The 19652-nt window shown below is 38.7% G+C and overlaps 1 protein-coding gene and 1 long non-coding RNA gene across 2 annotated transcripts in view; one reads left to right on the forward strand and one right to left on the reverse strand.

The window, feature by feature from the left end:
* tln2b (talin 2b) overlaps nucleotides 1–16278 on the forward strand; it is a 116777-nt gene extending 100499 nt beyond the window's left edge. The window contains exons 48-57 of the mRNA XM_088416478.1: nucleotides 717–833; nucleotides 1148–1333; nucleotides 2986–3093; nucleotides 3639–3744; nucleotides 5146–5270; nucleotides 9231–9356; nucleotides 10126–10188; nucleotides 10275–10457; nucleotides 10530–10655; nucleotides 12099–16278. Of these exons, the coding sequence (XP_088272604.1) occupies nucleotides 717–833; nucleotides 1148–1333; nucleotides 2986–3093; nucleotides 3639–3744; nucleotides 5146–5270; nucleotides 9231–9356; nucleotides 10126–10188; nucleotides 10275–10457; nucleotides 10530–10655; nucleotides 12099–12227 (1269 nt within the window). The 3' untranslated portion in view covers nucleotides 12228–16278. The remainder of the gene's footprint in view (nucleotides 1–716; nucleotides 834–1147; nucleotides 1334–2985; nucleotides 3094–3638; nucleotides 3745–5145; nucleotides 5271–9230; nucleotides 9357–10125; nucleotides 10189–10274; nucleotides 10458–10529; nucleotides 10656–12098) is intronic.
* LOC148422517 (uncharacterized) lies at nucleotides 581–1510 on the reverse strand. Its single transcript, XR_015865829.1, has 2 exons — nucleotides 1473–1510; nucleotides 581–1326 (listed from the first exon to the last, which is right to left on the reverse strand). It is a non-coding gene; the product is annotated as an uncharacterized LOC148422517 (long non-coding RNA).
* Nucleotides 16279–19652: the final 3374 nt, after the last annotated feature.

Raw genomic sequence — 19652 nt, forward strand, 5'->3', positions numbered from 1 at the left:
CTCAAACGCATTAGGAAATTCAAGCTACAAACTTTTGAAATGAAAACGATCCAAAGCAAAGAGTATCATCCACTTCACTGAGAAATTCGCAAGATGTCCAGGATCTTATCCGGGCCAAAGGTGTCTACTTTGGTAATATTGAAAACTAAACGATAATCAAATCGATTGATGATCATTTTTGATAATTGATTCATCATTGAGAGACCCCAAATTCTCTAAATTTCAGCTTCTCCACAGTTTATATTATTACATTTCTTTTGAAAAAGAATTTTGAATCAAAAAAAACCTTTACAAATGTTTTTATATATTTTTTTCTTTTTTCTCTTAATTTTTTACAAAGGAAATTAAAACGTGTTTTTTTTTACATCTGATTCATAAACGGTTCAATAAAATGACTAACATTAACTGATTATCAAAATGAGTTAGTTGCAGCCCTACTTTGATTGTTTTTCTAAACAATAAGACTTCTGATTAACATTTGTTCCATTTTTAGTTCTGTATAATGTTGATGGCAGCGGTAGGCTACTATTAGGGAAATGTTTAAATAATGTTTAAATAATGACAAAACACATAATCAGAGTGCGTTTTCAAACATTTGCCTTTTACTGATACTGCACAAGGATATGTGTGAAACACATGTTCTGAATTTAAAGAGAAAGAGCTCCACCTCCTGGTTTGACTGCAAGCCTCACCACTGGATTGACTTTATTTGACAGGTCATGGTCACCAACGTGACGTCTCTTCTAAAAACAGTGAAGGCAGTGGAGGATGAAGCCACTCGCGGGACCAGGGCACTGGAGGCCACCATTGAGTTCATCAAGCAGGAGCTGACAGTAAGACCGCCTGACAGGCCGGATCGGATTCTTTTGCGCCCATGAATTGTAACCTTGCACTGAATCGGCCTTAAAGAGGGCCAGCCATATGTATGTCTATTATGCGGACGCAAAAAGCTGTTCCGCTTTCTGGCTCGGTTCCTTATAGTCATTGTGGGACTTGCACAGATTTTATAATGGGCTAAAGCCGCTCACTGTTTGAGCAAAATGAGAATTTTATATTTCCTCATCCGGTCTCAGAGCTTGTAACTATCACTATGATGCCTATCTTCGACGAGAGCATTTCTGTTAAGAATGACTCATCACCATCGCAGGTGTTCCTGTCAAAGGACGTCCCGGACAAGTCTACCACACCTGAAGAGTTTATCCGCATGACAAAGGGAATCACCATGGCAACGGCCAAAGCCGTGGCGGCGGGCAACTCTGCTCAGCAAGAGGACGTGATCGCCACGGCTAACCTGAGCCGAAAAGCCATTTCCGACATGCTGGAAGCCTGCAAGGTTCGATGCATTGGAAGTAAACATAAAAAACATGTTGTGCAATCTACTGAAGTTAAAAACAAAACCATCCAACGAGCCCACATTGGGAAAAAAAAAAGAGATTGCCAAATCTACAATAAGCATTCATTTTCATACTTACATGAATTTCTTGCATCATGTGTTTCACTTTGGTTCATCCATCTTTCATCTATTTTACTTTTATCCTGTCTTCAACTGTAAGCTTGTTTTAAGCTTGACGCGTCCGCGAGCTCTGCTCGTCAAATGACGTCATTTCGGCAAACACGCCCCTCTGCGCAGAGTTTGCACGGAACAGTTTTTCCGCAATGCGTACCTTCTGAAATTTCTTTACAAGTGGAAAAACATGGCAGACGAACTATTGCTTATGGACGTTCGCTGGAACAGACCCCTTTTATGATTCAGCTGAAAAGTACTATTGTGACCTAAATACTGTAAACAACTCTGGCACCACGTTGTGGAGATGCGAGGTGTCTGTTAAAAAACGTTTGGCGGAATTTAGATCGTTTGAATCTATTAGGATTCTCTACCTCTGTTATAGAGTGATGTTGTTTGTATGCTATAGACTCCATTTACTGCCACCTAGAGTATGGAGGAATACTTTCTTACTGCAGGCGAAACCCACACCAAGTATTAAGTGCTGCAAAACACGTGCCGACGCATCAAGCCTAAACCAAGCTAGAATTTTGCTACAGGCTTGTTTTTTCTATAGTGAATTTCAATGCTAGGAAAAAGATTTCGTATTATGCTACAGGGGGATTTTTCCTTGTGTAAGAAATAGCGAAAGGCTTCAATGCATGAAGATTTTTTTCACACTGGGGGTTATTTTTGCACGTGTTTTGATGTAGAGGAGTTTTCTGTACAATGCACGTATTTTGCAAATTATACTGTGCCAAATACAAAATTTATGGACACAAACAACCTTGGTACGGTTTGATTTTAAAGGTCTTCCCAGAAGGGTGTTGCAATAACAGTGACTTACAACTGCACAAACCTTCCTCTCTCCTGGAGTGAGTCAGGAGTCACGACTCATGATGTAAACAACACAATGTTGTTCTGAAATTGAGCTCAATCTCAAAAAAACAACGTAATTTCGTTGACATTCACTTGTACAGCGTCTGTTGCCAGCCTTTAGCACAGCGTTGAGCATAAATCATCCAGGTCCCCTCCAGAGCAGTCGGAATACTTTTTGAAGGCAGTTTTATAGGCGTAAATGAGGGCACTTTTAAACTGATCACTTTTAAACTCACCAGCTGATTCAAATATGTATTCTGTGTATCTGACGTCACTTTGTCTCACTGAGAAATATTTTGTATGCGAGAGAACTGTCTATAATCTAACAGATTAAATTGAAGGTAAAAAAAAAATATAGAAAAATGTGGTCATTCATTATTAAGTAGAAAAGGTTTATTCAACTATTAACTTTGAAAATTGTCAAATTTATATGGGGCATTATCATACAAATTTTGCCAGAATATCACCAAGAGACATCCAGTCTCCTGGGATTTGTGTCTCATCCCATACTTCGTATCCATATTTCCTTCTTGATATTTTGAACTGTGACATCCCACTGGGAAGCATTTATTTTGGTCTCCTCGAAATCCCCTGCATCATTCATTTTCTTTCTCTCGATTCAGAAAGCGGCACACCACCCAGAAGTGAGTGAAGAGTTGAAAAGCAAGGCCCTGCAGTACGGCTCCGAATGCACCACGGGATATGTCGCCCTTTTGGAACAAGTTTTACAGGTTGCAATGAGGCTGTCACTTTTGTCGTAGTTGAGATTTCAATATTCATGCTGCTTTCGATGATAACTGGCATGGCGGTACATATAAATAAATAAATAAATTTTATATATATATATATATATATATATATATATATATATATATATATATAAAGGGAAAAGGGTTTGCTTTATGTGAAGTGTAATTGCAATAGAATAAGGATTGGCATCTTTTTTTTTTATTTCAGGCATTTTGATGCACTTGTTTTAGTTCTGTTTTTTTTCTATTTTAGACTAACCTGTAACCTGTATAAGCGCTGTAAAAAGTAGTTAACCATTGTTGAATGTTTACCTGTATTGCTTAAGGTTAAAAATAATACAGTTTTAGGTATACTTATAGAATTTTTACAGATATTTTTTTAAATACATCTTTGGGATTGAATGACTTAATTAATGCAATGAATTTGAATTTCAGTGGGAAAATCTTGGCTTTTTGGGGTAAAATGGCGATATGTTAAAGTCTATTGTTGTTGTTTTTGTTCATATGTGCTGTACATGTGTGTTCAGGTGCTACAGAGGCCCACGTCGGAGCAGAAGCATCAATTGGCCGCCCATTCGAAGCATGTGGCAGCATGTGTGACGGAGCTCATCCAGACAGCCGAGGCCATGAAAGGTGAAGCTGTTGGCCGCATACCTACCATAAATTCCCACACTCCTACACAACACAATCAGAATTGTGGCGTTTAAAACGAGACTTTTGTTTTGTCTCTTTGTTTTTTTAAATGTTCCCAAAATAAAAATGCATTAAAATCTGAAATGCTATGACCTATTGACCTACCAAATACCCCAAATGTATTTATCTCAACTATTCCGCTTTAAAAAATACATTAAAATTGGTGATATTAAGAATTATTGACTTACCAAGTCACAAGTATAATCATCTCAATTATTTTTTTTAAGAAAATAATACATATTTTGTGTTTATGCCAGTAGTTTTTTCAATCCTTTGATCCGAAATGCCTTTGATGTACGGATCAAAGGGAAAGCATTGAGAGAAGAGCATGGGGAACTGAAATTTCACCCAGATGGTGACAATATGTCCAAATTCGGCCTGGCACTTTTTTATCACACTACCATCAGAGTGTGCCATCCCTTGGCTAAAATACTGTTGAGAATGATGTGGAAGAAAATAACCCCAAAATACTGCAAAAGGTTTAATCAATCACCAAATGTTAAGGATCCTCAAGGGTTAATATCCCTTAAAAAAGTAGAATCTTGTTTGACAGTGAGATACTATCAACACCGCAAGGCAAATCTGCAAAAGGATTCCCATTATGAACTCGATTCCATAAACAGGATTGCAGAGATGCCGACGATTAAGTTGAAGGAGCGCTAATCCCCTGCATGAATAATATCAGCGAATGTCGCAAACCCAGCGAGATGCACCCCAATTCGTCTGTGCCGGGTCACTACAATCACATTAGAATATTGAAATTGGACCAAACAGTGGTGTCAAATTGCTCCAAATGAAGTACAGCTGCGGTTATGACACAAATATGTTGGGCGCACTGCCGCGTCTGACAGCGGTAATAGATTGCGTTTGAATGAGAATTAGATTTCAGAGTGCACGGCGAGACGCGCTGGGGCTATCCGCTTTATCTTTCTAACATCCCGTGTGCTCTCTCTTTCCCTCACCCCTCTTCTTCCCTTGCTGCCTCAGATGGAGGTAAGTGGGCTATGCTGCGTTTTGCTCCCTGGATCAACTTTCATAGCGTCTGGAGGGGGTAGTTGAGTGTAGACGGCTGGAAAGGTGGGGGGCAGATTTCCCCTGAGCTCAACCTAATCTTGGAAAACACGTTCCCATCTGCCTAAGCAAGCTGTTCCCAAAGTGCTGCGTTTTATAGACCCCTGTAAAAAGGCCCATCAAAAGTCAATTGCTTCCTTTAGTTTCTCTTATTTAACGTCGAGGCATTGCCGTGAGATTGCTAAATTGAGCGTCAGTCGGAGCGCCGTCGAATCAAAGCTTCTCTGCCTTTTTGTGAGTCAAAGAAAAACATGTGCCGGCGCCTTTCAGGATCGGAGTGCGCCGACCCCCAGGACCCCACCGTCATCGCGGAGAGCGAGCTCCTCGGCGCTGCGGCGTCCATTGAAGCCGCGGCCAAGAAACTAGAGCAGCTCAAGCCCAGAGCCAAGCCCAAGGTAGATGTGCCCCCCTCCACCTTTTTCCACCCACGCACACTCGCACGTGCGCACAGAATTTTTGCGATCATCTCATTCACTACCAGCCCACTTCGAATTGATTTTTGACTTATATAGGCGTCAAAGGCAAGCAAAATCAATCTTTGACGTCTATAGCCGTCAATGGCGGCGAATGACTTCATCGGCGGGGAGCCGCATTTCCTCATCGAAGGAAAAGATGACTTTGTCTGCTCTTTCCTATGTGACTATCGCAGCAGATGAATGTTTGTTTGTTCCGGCTGCTCCGCTGTAAACTTTTCTTATTTTGAGCTAGGTTGCCAGGAGACATAATTACCCCGCGGGGTCCTCAAGCTTAAGATGAAGATGACACTTTTTGCGAAAGAGAGGGCCTCTGGGTCATTAAATGTATTTCCTTTTGATTTATGACAGTTTTTCTCTTTTAGATGCTAAGTAATCTTCCCTTCAATGCTGCGGTATTGCAACAGTATTACAACAGTGTCTCTTTTTTCAATGATGTACCGTATTTTCCGTGTTATAAGGCGCACTTAAAATGCTTCAATTTTTTCAAAAGCAGTTTTGGAGGGATGAAAAAAATAAAATGAATTAATCGCAATGTCTATTCCTCCATTTTTACCCCTGCATTTCAATTATAAATGTATTTTTTTATAATTACAATTTTGATAACATCCTGTTTGAAATTTTGATATGCTATATCTGCTCCAGATTTTAAGCAATTTATATGGAGACAGGGCGCAAATTGTGCAGGTTTTAGTAAAAGAAAGCACAATTTTATCAAACAACACCAGAAACTGTTTTTAATTCATTAAAACAATACTATATATTTTTTAAGGTTTTGGGTGGCAATTTGATTTAATACATTAAGTTTAATAATTAATTGAATCGTAATTAGATTCTTTTTTATTGATCTAAACAGCAGTGTAATCAAGAGGTAAATTTTCCCATTTGTCCGATAGTATCTTAAATTATCTTTTTTCTTCATTTCTAATTATTTATTAATAAAATTTGACTGACATGATCGTTTTGTTGACATTCCCTTTCGCGCAGCTCCATCTAGTGGTTGCATAACCCAACCCCAGCCACTACTGTAGTTTCTATTCTATGTGCCTTGTAATGCGGTGCGCCTTATATATGAGGACAGTTTTAAAATATGCCGTTCATTGAAAGTGCACCTTTAAATCCAGTGCACCTTATAGTGTGGAAAATACAGTACTTTGAGGGGAAAAAAAACAGTCATGCCTCCTTTTTTGGATTAAAAAAACAAACTTAAAACAGAGTGCCACATTTGTAGTGGTAACTCTTGGCATTTTATTCAGCAACTCCATAAAATAGATTATGGTGACATCATCTGTTTAATTTTTGGCTCATCCACTGGGAAATGGAAGATTACCATGCGCATCTGTCTGAAACTTCACAACATAACGGCATCCTTTTCCAATGGACTCACTGTAACTCAATTTCCTAATAGGCTGCTTCATGTTCCAATTAATTTGCTCTTAATTTGCAAAAAAAAAATATGGACAGTTCCTATCACAGCATTAAAATAAAGTCTCACATATAGTACCTCCTGAAGTGCCTTCACGTTCCCCCATCGTTGATCATACCCTCATTTGAGAACCACTAGTGTAATTAAAGGAGAGGCTAACCCCAAAATTGTCTTTAACATATTTGATATGCAGCCCCATTTGTCCCGACACAATATTCTGTATTGTGTATTGTGAAATATAAAGCAAAATCCACCCGTTTTAAATGAGTGCCCATTTTGCCTCTTGCTGTCTACTTAAAATGGCATCACAGCCGCTTAGGTAACAACCAATCACGGCTCAGCATGCAAGCATCACATGACCTCACTCAGAAAACAGCCGTTTTTGGTTTTTACCTGAGCGCTGAGATCTAGTCTTAAAAGGACGATTTGATTTGAAAAAATGGAGAAAATGTCTATCGCTCACAGAGCTAACCAGAGAGCGTAGACGACGTTGTAAAGAAAACTTGGGTTGGCTTCCCCTTTAACTGTCATGGGAAAACAGACAGGGAATGATTAAATCCCGTTGTTTGTGTGTGATGTGTTGTGAAACGGCATGATTGTGTGTTTTGTGTCCTTGGGATGTTTAATCCCTCTTGCTTCCCCCCCTTTGTGCTTTCTGACATCCCTTTACCTCTTCCAGTGCACTCAGTAATTGTCAGCTCAACCTCCTGTCTGTGTCATATGAAGGAACGCATATTTAGGTCAGCCTACATTTATTAAAAACCCTAATGCTCTGTCTCATACTCTAATTCCATGAGGGCATTTATAATCAGGCCTCTGTATTTTTTTTTTTTTGTTTAGTTTTCGCTACTAAAGGAGATTAGCGAGTAAAAGGCTTTTTCTCCCTTGCAGATGTCAGTGCCTCCCTCTAGTGATCTCATTTGATGCACGCAAAGACAATTTAGGAGGGAAATACTGCCAGTTGTTTCCTAATTGAATCCCCAACTAGTGAGTGTCCTCTATGTTTAGAATCAAGATTATGTTTTAATTTGATTTGAATCCTTCTAATTGATGTTTGCGCTAAGCGAATGAGTCTGTGCAGAGGCAGAACTAATAAAGTGGCAACTGCTAATTTTAAGAGGAAACGACTTCATAAAATAGCGGGCCAATTTTCTCCCAATGTCGCTGCCATCCAAGATTTTTTTTTTTTTTTTTAATCCTCTTTACTCCTCATCCGTGGCCACCCTTAAACGGGGACAGTTACCCCGGCATGCATGTCTCCTTGCCTACGACCCCTCCCAGAGCCTTTGTAGACCTGGAGGACTTCTCTGCAGGGCTCTGTCTGATATGTTTGATATATTAGGTTGTTATCCTGTCCAACTATGTATCAAACATATTCCTACAGTGTCCCGCCATGTCTCCTGCCACCTGTGCCTTTTGTGTTTCTGGAGGTTTTGAATGCACACTTATGTGACCTTTCCTTCACTGTCCCTGAACCAGTCGTGGTTAGTTCAGGTCCTCTGCAGTCAGTTATATTCGCTTTTGTGTTTAAAGGTAAAATAAGGTGGCTTTTGGGTTTGTTGTGATGAAAAACATTAAGAATTCTTAGGGCCAATTTTACATGTTTTGAGAAAACAAATTTGTAAACAAAATTGTGAATATTTTTGAGTCAAGTTTTTTTTACATTGTTAGTCATTGAGAAACACATTTTATATACCTGTAATATATGACTTTGCAATTCAGTAACAGATTCTTTTCGACAATTCAATCAATGATAAGTAACAAAAGAAGCTAAACAAACAATAACTTACAAAAAATACATACAACCAGACCATCCAGTTTAGTGTTACATCATCATAAGAAAAACATAGTACCAAATAGATATAAATAACACTGGCAGTTTTGGATTAAACAATTTAGAGTATATGTCTAAAACACTTTTACCTTTCTTGTTTACAGATTTCAGAGACTCAATGTAACATCAGATATCAATGAAAAATAAAATGAGGACATTAAAAAAATATTTGTGAATACGAAATGTTCCTAATAAAATGAAAAGTTCACCACTACAATTACTATGTCCTTGTATTCAAAAGCCGCTAATATTATTATAGTCTCATCAACAATGGGCACAAGTACTGTGTATACTGTGTGTGTATGTGTGTGTGTGTGTGTATATATATATATATATATATATATATATATATACACAATCATGTGCATCGATTGATGGACAACTGATCAGTTATCAGATGAATTGATATTTATTCCTGAGGATCAATCTTTTTACATAACCGCTCATCACAATAAATGTGACCCACTTATTGTTACTATGCACTACACGACTGGTAATCAAATCCAATTATCCAAGTGGCTTAAGGAAGGCCACTTTTGAGACTCAAGAACAAAATTGTATTGCGAGTCAGGTAATCCAGCTGTATATCTTTGTCTGAGCGTCTCTTTTATTTGACCTCCAGCAGGCTGATGAGACGCTGGATTTCGAGGAGCAGATTCTTGAAGCGGCCAAGTCCATCGCTGCAGCCACCAGCGCCCTTGTCAAGTCTGCATCAGCGGCCCAAAGAGAGCTGGTGGCACAGGGCAAGGTCAGTCAAATGTCACTCAAAATGATTCAAAGTTGCTGATGATGTGAGGGAGCATCTGTGTTATGTTAACCACTTTCCTAACCTTTATTGAGCGGTCATATATTTCATCGGTAAACTATAAGTCGCAGGATTAATGAATAAATTGTTTTCGGAAAAACACTTAAAAAAAATGAGAAACCAATTGCAGCAACAGTTTTTGTAAAACTCCAAATAATCAGTGAGGAGGCCAATTTCAAAATAAATCTTATTTGGAATGATGGTATGAATATGGACACAAATGACTTGGAACGCTTTTATTTTGATGTTGTTCCCGCCGGTGTGGCACAGTGTCACACTTAAAGTAATAACTCGACTGCAACTGTTCCTCCCAACTCCTGATACAAACAATACACCATTGTTCTGAAATCATGTTTATTGAGTTTTATTGTTATATGCATAGTAACACCACACAATGACATTCGTATTCTGTTCACTTCCCCGAGTAGACAACAATCCATAATCGAGCGAATAAGAAGGTAGGCAATAAAACAAAAATAAAATTTAAAAAGTGATTTGTTTTTATCATTTTTTCCACCAGCATAAGAATATTCTGTTTATGTGAGTGTGTAATATATTTTACTCTCACTCATACACTCGCTATTCTATTCAAAAAAATAGTAGGAGGTTCAAATACCAAAAGTTCTCCATAGCTGCAGCCTTGATTCATCATAAATCATTTTTGACAGGGGTAAGTGGAATTTCCTCGAGACTTACCCTATGTCATTCTCAGGTCGGCTCTAATATAGCCAATGCGGTAGATGATGGCCAGTGGTCGCAAGGACTCATATCTGCTGTGAGTATTCTACGCCACTGCCAGTCACACACAACTAAACACACACCCTACAGCGTGCGAGTTTTTTTGGACATTACTTCCTGTAGGCTCGCATGGTCGCAGCGGCCACTAGTAACCTGTGCGAGGCGGCCAATGCGTCGGTGCAAGGCCACGCCAGCGAGGAGAAACTCATCTGTTCAGCAAAGCAGGTGGCCGCCTCCACAGCTCAGCTGCTGGTGGCCTGCAAGGTCAAGGCGGATCAGGATTCCGAGGCCATGAAGAGACTACAGGTAGAACCTGCTGTGAGAATGCTGGAGACATTTTAAGGGCGTGCATACTAATTCTCCTTTTTCTTCCCGAAGGCTGCCGGCAATGCAGTGAAGCGAGCCTCAGACAACCTGGTGAAGGCGGCTCAGAAAGCGGCCTTCGACAAGACAGAGGACGACAGTGTGGTGGTCAAGACCAAATTTGTTGGAGGCATCGCTCAGGTAGTCAGATATGCAAATCCTGCATTGTATATACTGCATATGCAGCAGGTCGTTAAAAGAAGCATCTACGCACACAAGAGAGGGAGAGGAACGCAGAGGTGGTCACCTTACATTTTTTTGCTGGTCCAACATTCATCAGAGCCCCGCCCTCTTTCCATCATCGTGTGTCCTTCATTTTGTTTTCAAGTCAGCCGTCAGTCCGTCTGTCTAGTTTTGCCCTACCTTCCGCCACCACTAGAGGGCAACATATGCCTTTTTTTTTTTTTGGTCAGTCATTGGTCAGGTGATGGATTATTCTTGTCTGCACTCACTAATTATTTTTTCTGTTTTAGTACTTTAAAGTTCGCATGAAAATAAAACCAGCTAGGGGGTTTAACCCTAGGCTATAAATACCATCATGTTTAATATTCCATATTTGAGAAATTCAGAGGACAGGAATGCAATTAACAATCATGTTAATCATGCTTTACATGACATTTACAACTATAGAAGACAGTTTTGTCAACATTTGCCTACCTTTGTTTGAATTTCATCTGTCACATACACTACTAGTAAAACAAAGTATTGTTGAGGTTGAATTTACTAATAAAACGTCCTTAATTAGGGAATTATAGAGCTTCTATCTTGCATTTACTGGCCAATCAGAGAAAGAACGCAAATTTGTTCTGCATTCCCAGAATGCTTTTACCAGCATGAAAACTGAACTGCTACTACGTGGCCCATTGAACTTCTGTCAAACATTTAAAACTCTGACAGAAAAAAAGGCCATCAATGCATTCAGCGTTAATAACTGCATAGGTCCAAATATGTGGGCTTCCCATTAACTTATTCACTGCCAATGACAGCGGCAGATGCCATTAGTCTACAGACCCCCAACTCATACTGCGGTTAATTTGTAATACCACACATCACATTTGTACAGTACCTGTACAGTTATCCCTTCCTGTTCCCATCCCTTGTAGATATAACTCCCGGGCGGGAGAAGATTAGAACTCCCACCCTCATTGGTCAATGGTCACGCCAGAATCCAATCACCTGTCTTGTAGGAGTGCCCGCCTCCCTCATGAAACTTACAATGCAGGAGAAAGCAGCATTGTAAATCTCTTTGCTTGATTTCTTATGTCATACATATCAAAAAGAATCTCAAGGGTGAAAGTACTTTGAAAGCACTTTGATATTTTACCTAAATGCAGTAATCCATCTATTTATGTTTGCACTCAATCAAATAGCAATGATTATCTTTTTCATTCTAGTGGTTGCTATGTCAATGACTCAAAATAAAGAATAAATCTATGTTCGGTCTATATACTGTAATTCTTATATTGTTGTTGTTTTCTGTCTTCCTCTTATTCAATTGGGAGACTGAAGACTGAAAAAAATGGATCAATGGACACTATCAGTAAGCGTGTCAGCTGTTCGCTATCTGTCTCCGTTCCTCGTCAGATCATCGCAGCTCAAGAGGAGATGCTGAGGAAGGAGCGTGAGCTGGAGGAAGCCCGGAAGAAGCTGGCTCAGATCCGACAGCAGCAGTACAAATTTTTGCCCAGCGAGCTGAGGGAGGACGAGGGTTGATGGACGTCCAAGATGAGACGTCTCTCACGTGAGTGAGGATTAGAAAGCACTTGAAACAGGCCCGTTCGGTAAAACGACCAAGTGCCTGTGCTTCGTCGTGTATTTGTGCGTTTGTGTGTGTGTGTGCGCGTGCGTGTCGGTGACAGACGCGAAATCACGTTTGAGACACGAGAAACTTTGTGTTACTGCGTCGTTAATGTTACAATAATGACGTGAAGAAAGTGGAAAATGTATCGTTGTTACTGAATGTCAGTGAGCAAAATGTTGTGAACAGATGATAGTGGCAGGGGAAAGCTAAGGGTCCAGAGCTTCTCTTAATCTATTTTCAAGGACCAAAACAAAGGCGGGAGGGGCGTGTCTCACTTCACTACAGGCTAGCATGCACCATCAAATCTATACATATCAAACAAGCTACTAACCAATAGCGTAGTAGAGCATAGTGGCACTTATGATATTAAAAAGAGAGCTTTTTCTTTTCTTTTTTTTTTCAAAAGTGACAAGCCACTTTAAAAAGAAAAAAAAAAGTCCTCCCATATTCATCTGAGTGCAAATTCTCCTTGTTTTTCTTAATAATTAAAATGGAATTATTGTGTTTTTAGAGGGAAAATCCTTCAAATTTGAACTGGGGATGCCAACAAACCTAAAAGAAAAAAATAATATATTTATTCCTGACTGATATTTTAAGAAGAGTTTTTCTTAGTGGGCAAGAAAGTTGTCTTATTGTGACCAAAATGTTCTGCTTGCTTGTCACCTCACTCAATCTTAAAAAAAAAAAAATAGTACAACAATCTTGGTGACATATTTTGTCATGTTCAAACTTCTTTTTTTTTTTGCGCTAATAACAATACAATACAAGTAGTGATTCGTAATGACCATAATGGAAATAAACTCTTGAAATCATTTTCATAAAACCCATTTTGAAGTAACATTCTCATCCAAGTGTAAAAATAAGGTCAGCACTGTTCACAACAACATTAAAGTGTAAATATGTGACTTAAGATATGTATTTTTCCCCATCTCAATTTCAGAGGATCCATTGCACTTATTTAAAAATGCAAACTATTAGCAACGCACAAGTAATTTAAAAGTATTGATTAGCAATATGTTCTCATAAGTGAATAGGTAGGAATTATGACAATAAAATAATAGTATGCTGTATTGTATTGAAAATGGACTATTTTCTAGCAAAAAAAGAAAAAAAAACAACAAAAAGAGCAATACGAGCATTGTGTATGTCCAGTTGCATGCACACTCCCATGCAGCAACATGCTCCCAAAAAGAAAAACAACATTGTATGATGGAATATGGGGTAAATATCATGTTTTGTAATGAAAATTCTATTTTGCCTTCTTCACAATGTTCAACTTTCATAACAATTCAACTGACAAAACAAATTGTTTTCAAATGACCTGCAATTGTGGCGGCTCTTACGAAATCCAGTGCTTCACTTTGTGCTTCACTGGCATGTACATGCGTTAAGCTTTTGAATCTGTTTATGATTAGGATATTACTCACCTGGGAAATTTTGTTTTGAACATAACACCACTCACAAAAAGTTTAGGATGATTGAGGTTTGAAATTATTGCAACTTTCAACCGGAGCTAGATATTTTATAATTGTTTTGGAAAATTACACTTTCCAATGTAATTTTCCAGTGCATCCCTAATATATAGACCAAAAGTAAATGTCCGCTGGAGTGGCTGCTTCTCACGAGGATATAAAGAATTAGGTGCCTGTTAACTCTTTCATTGCCATGGATGATATTTCTCGTCTTTTAAAATAGTAATAACAATAATAAATAACAAAATTCTGGTCAAATCCGTTTTTTAGGAGGGTAGCTGACACCCCTGATTAATGCTTGCCTAATATAGGCCAATTGAGTACTGTAGTGATAACTGTGACCAATGGATGGCAGTGTTTCCACACGTACTACATAGCTATTACCTATATGCAATTCAAAGTAAGGAATGGAAGTCAATCTTTCATATGATACCGCCCATGTTTACATAGACATAGCACACAATATTCTGTCGGCATTACAAGATGAGTGAAAATGCTAAATATAGTCTTGAGAATCTAGAGGTTTGCTTTTCCAATAACGCTTGGCGCTGAAAGAGTTTTAATGTTTGCGCTTCTTGACCATGTGCATTGGAAAATCTAGAAAAGGGTGCAATTAGGTGCCCATTAACTCTTTCATTGCCATGGATGATATTTCTAGTCTTTTAAAATAGTGATAACAATAATAAATAACAAAATTCTGGTCAAATCCGTTTTTTTTAGGAGGGTAGTTGACACCCCTGATTAATGCTTGCCTAATATAGGCCAATTGAAAATGCTAAATATAGTCTTGAGAATCTAGAGGTTTGCTTTTCCGATAACGCTTGGCGCTGAAAGAGTTTTAATGTTTGCGCTTCTTGACCATGTGCATTGGAAAAATCTAGAAAAGGGTGCAATTAGGTTCAACCGATTACAGCGCATTTAATTTTCATGCAGAAATAACTTTTTGTGTGTGGTGTGAATCTTATTATAGAGTAACGCCTATTGTCATATCAGATATTTACATGCACAATTATTACCGTCACCATTTTATAAGAGTGCAGAGCATCCGCATTTATCCTCGGTGGTTCATCATTCACCGTATTAATACACTGGCAATCGACTGCATGTTATGCTGAATGCAACGAGCCTATCGGATGCACTGAAAATGTTTTGGAAAGCTTCCATTATTGAGAATCTAAGACATTCCTTCACACTCACTAAAAAAAAGGTAAAAAAAAAAAAAAACGAAAGTTCTGGTTCAGGAGCCCGGTCCAGTACGTCTTCTGTATATCGGGAATTTGCCAGCAGGTTGCCTCCTGCGTTGTGTCTTAGTGCCTTACTCGAGCGCGTGGTGCAAGCAGCTGAAGATCCGTCCTGGTTGGAGCTTGAACCTTGAGAACTTTTTTTTTGCCAATCCCCATCAAGGCCTGAGCGCAACAAGAGGAGTCCTATGCCATACGATCCAATGCCTTGGCTGCCGGCCGATACCTGCCTATAACGCTATCGTGGATACCTTTGGGATTTAGAATCCCTGATGGAATACTAACTTGCATTCCTTGAGCATGTTTGTGTTTGAATTTAGGAAAAGTTGTTTAAAAATATATGAAGTTGGGCTGTTCCCTTATCTGTCATCCAGATGCTTTCAAATGTCTCTTTTTACCAGTATCAATTACCCTAAGATGCAGTGCTGAGCAAACGTCTGACTCCGACACGAGCTTTGTTGTTTTAATGACCGTTTACATCTCATTCATTTGGATACGGCCAAAAAAAGAAATAAATATGGATTTCATGATTTATTTTTTTTTCAAGCCATTACGTGAAACTTTAGATGAGGTGTGTTTTGAGTTGTTTTCTTAGTTTACTTTCTGTGCAAAAGTGACGCTGCCAATGTGGAGTAAACATTTATGACTAGCAAACCTGTTTAAATGTATTTACAAGTACGTTCATACATATTTCCAAATACTGTAAATTCAAACGTACTCGTTGGCTAAAAACATAGTATTATATATAATATATATATATATGCAAATTAACACATTTGAAGATTTAACATAGTGTTTGAAAACTGTCAAGCATATTTTGTTTGAGATTAATTTAAAATACATTCAAACGTAATTTTAAATTGAATGCACTTTTGCATTTATTTCCATTATGCTATGGGGTGATCACAACAATATCTCATTGCATTATGGGGGGAAAAAATGTGTTACTCAGATATGTTTTAACATATTTTCAAATGCATTCAAATATTTGAAAATATGTTTGAATATTTTAAAATACATTGGAACGTGTTAAAATATAAGTTTGAACGCGTTTACCAGTCAATGTTTTTACTCCACATTGGAAGCTCCACCTTCTAAAAATTCAAGCAAGGGATGGAAGCTGACTGTGTTCTGAATAGTTGTTGTGCAAAACTGCATTTAGTTTGATGATCGATGCTCTATGTATGATATTTATCTGGTCACAAAAGTATTTTTTGTATTCATCACAAAATAAAAAAAATAAAAAACGATCGAGCTTTTTTCTTCAATTTGATCGCTTTCTACATTCTTTCCAGCAGGGGTCAGCAAAGTCCCACGAAGTTGAGCTTGGATGAAACCTACCAGTGAGTTCCGACCTAATATAGAAAAATATTGGATGTCCTTTTTTTCTTTGTCCACATATCAGTCTTTGATCATACATACATCACATGTGATGAACTCACAATATTGCAGCCACATCACCGAAAGATGCACCGATTAATTACAAGTATATTTGTTGACATTTCCCTTGCTGTTGGCACTAACGCGCAAGGCTTGTAAAGGATATTCAGTGGTGAAGTGTCCCATAGTGTTGTGCGATCTCTCCTTCAAGACCATATTTGGCTCTTTGTGCTCATCCAAGGGCAAGAAGCAGACGCAAGTGTGGAGTGAATGTGTTAGAAGATCTTACCTCACTCAACTGGATGTTTGGCTCAATAGCTGTGGCATTTTTAAACCGCCAACATAGATCTGAGAGAAATGATGTTCACTTGAGCTGTGGGGAATTCAATTCAAAAGCAACAAGAAAAAGGTGCTGTTAAAGTCAGATACCAAAAAAGTTGGAAATGATACAATTCAAGCAAAAAAAGTTACACAAACATCTGCATTCAATTTTATAGCTATTTCAAAATATAAGCTGCTATTACGCAATCGCTAAACGTAATTATTTAGATATATGGGTTGGCCGTCTATACGAGTGGTTCTCAACTTTTTTTCAGTGATGAGCCCCCATAAAATGATTTCAGCCAAGTGCCCCTTAATCAGCGCAAAGCTTTTTTAGTAAAAAAAAAAAAAAAATTACAACTTGCCATCAGTGTCTGATTTATTAAACTTTAGACCCTTCAAACTTCATTTGTATTAGTCCACAAAAAATAATCCTAAAGTGAAAAAAGGAATAAAAATTATTAATAAAAAAATCGATAAAAAATAATCAATATGGAGTGTCAAACCTGCCCCCCCCCCAAAAAAAAAAGGATTCTAAATATGTGTCCATAGAAAATTATTAAACCTAAAGCATCCTGTTTTGGTGTTACAGTAGAGATCTGATGACAAAAATGAATCATTAACTTAATTATTAATAAATGTGTCCACAAAAGACTATCAACATAAAGTGTCAGACATGTTCTCCAAAAGAAATAATCATAAAATATTTGCCCACTGAGAAATATTCAACATGAAGCATCCCGTTTGGGGTTTACAGTATAGATCTCTTCACAAAAATAACGAATCTTTTAATTATTAATTTGTTCCCTAAATAAAATAATCAACATAAAGTGTAAGACCTGTTCTCAAAAGAAATAATTATAAATATTTGTCCATAGAAAAATATTCAACTTTTGGGATGATAGTAGATCACCCGTTTTAAGCTCTATTTTTTTTTTGTTTGTTTTTTGTTTTGTGTTTTTTAAGGTTTCTACCATCAATCTCCTTTTCAAGTGGTAAAATGCATTCTCTATTGTGTTTGGGTTTGGTTATCGACTTGGCCCAACCCTTTTTCCGACGAAGTCCAAGAGTTACAACGCAAGAATGTTCGACGAACCTAACACGCTTTCGGAACGTGGCCGGAGTAGCCGAAGGCTCCGCGGATGAAGGCCGGAGCAGAGATCCGAGCCTGAGAACTGTAATGCAGACGTGTGAACCGCTATCCGCCCCGCTGCCTCCTTTTCGCTTTTAATCCTACTAAATTCTTGTGTGAAGATCCTTGTCCTGCGGCCAGCCAAAGAATTTTCCAGCTGACGGGGAGCACTGTTTGACTTTCAGTCTATTTTGTTCAGGAAGCTGTTACACCCCCTAAACATAATGTAGCACACAGAGCAGGCACAAAAACTCTCCAAATGTCCCAGATAAGACCATTTTGTCCTTGCCAGTTCCTAATGGATACAAAATGTCCATTATGGCGCAATGTTTGGAATTAATTGACTCTTGTTGTGACTTTAAGAGCGTGAGGTCATCGTATTTCAAGGAAGTGGCATTCCATGCTTGTGTATGCTCTCGAAGATAAACCCAATATTCATCAGCTGGCGGAGCGTCTTATTGCTGAGGTCTGGCTCGCATGACTATTTTAGGTCATCGGCAATGCGACGGTCACATACTGTACTCGCCGGTCTGCTTTATCAAGGGTAGTAAAAAGTCAGCGGAAAGAGCTTTGATTTGTCGCTGTAACACGAGTCTCGGGGGACGTTTCTCATCTGCTATCATCATTTCGAGTGTGAGGTTGCGGGAAGGATTTTCGTGTCAAATTTGCCAATTTCCGCTCGATAACAAACGGGCGGAACTTCCGTGCGGAATCGGCGGCAGTCCTTAGGCTTCCAAGCGTCCTTAGCCAACAAGGATGCCACAGTATTTCTCCGTCAGCAGTGACAGCAGGGCTATATTGGGACAGAGCTGAGACGTAAACCTACCCAGCTAAATTTGGAAAAGTAACAGCAGGAATATATATTCAACGACCATTTGACACCTACTTATCCCATAGTTTAGTTCTTAACAGGATTCCTTGTGATTTCTTGTATTTGTTTTATATCATATTTCTCACGAATCCGTTTAAAGGTGGCACTTGGACCAGAGGAAGTGCGGTGCCGACGGCAAATGATCCACGGCCCAGCTCCTGGGATTTCAATCACAGCGCAGTGAAACGCAACACTCGGTCCATGTGAAGCTTCTTAAGTCTTAATTTGGAAACTTTGCTTGAGGCTTGTTAGACGAGTGTCAATCTGGGGCCTCCACGCCCCTTTTAGAGCTGAACAAATAGTCGGCTCATGCGCAAGTGTTGAGGTAGAGGACAAAATCCCCAAGAGAGGATACAGTGTGGACTTTGCAACTTGTAAAATGTCCCCAGGAAAAGGCATTTAACCCCTTAAGGAGGCGACATGCTCTCTGAATGCGTCTGGGTCGAAAGTAATCCGAATTAGGTGAAACAGTCGTGCTCTTAAGTCGACATTCTCTAGGGCAGGGTGTCAAAGTCCAGGCCAGACGCGTGAAATCATGCTGTATAACATAAAAACAATTTGTGGCAAATATGTGTATGTTTTTGATATGACCCCAATTCATCACAAAAAGTGACAATCAACTGTAAATCTATTTTTGAAAAGCAAGAAATAACTAAATGAATAAAGATAAATATGAATTAAGTAAGTTTCTTTTTGGTCCTGAATGTATTCCAAATTGCATTTTTTTTTCTTTAATTGCATGAAATGAATGGAAATGTTCTGTTATCATTGTCCGTTCCTTCATAAAATACATATTTTTAGAATACATAATAAGACGAGTCCAGCCTCTCTCTTCTCTACAAGGCTCCGCTTTCACTTTCCCCAACACTTGAAAACGTGCCAGCTATCGTTCTCTTTGTGGTATCGACCCAAAGCCTCGC

Source organism: Hippichthys cyanospilos, chromosome 6 (genome assembly GCF_059441005.1).
Source record: "Hippichthys cyanospilos isolate Australia breed blue-spotted pipefish chromosome 6, RoL_Hcya_1.0, whole genome shotgun sequence".
Lineage (NCBI taxonomy): Eukaryota > Metazoa > Chordata > Actinopteri > Syngnathiformes > Syngnathidae > Hippichthys > Hippichthys cyanospilos.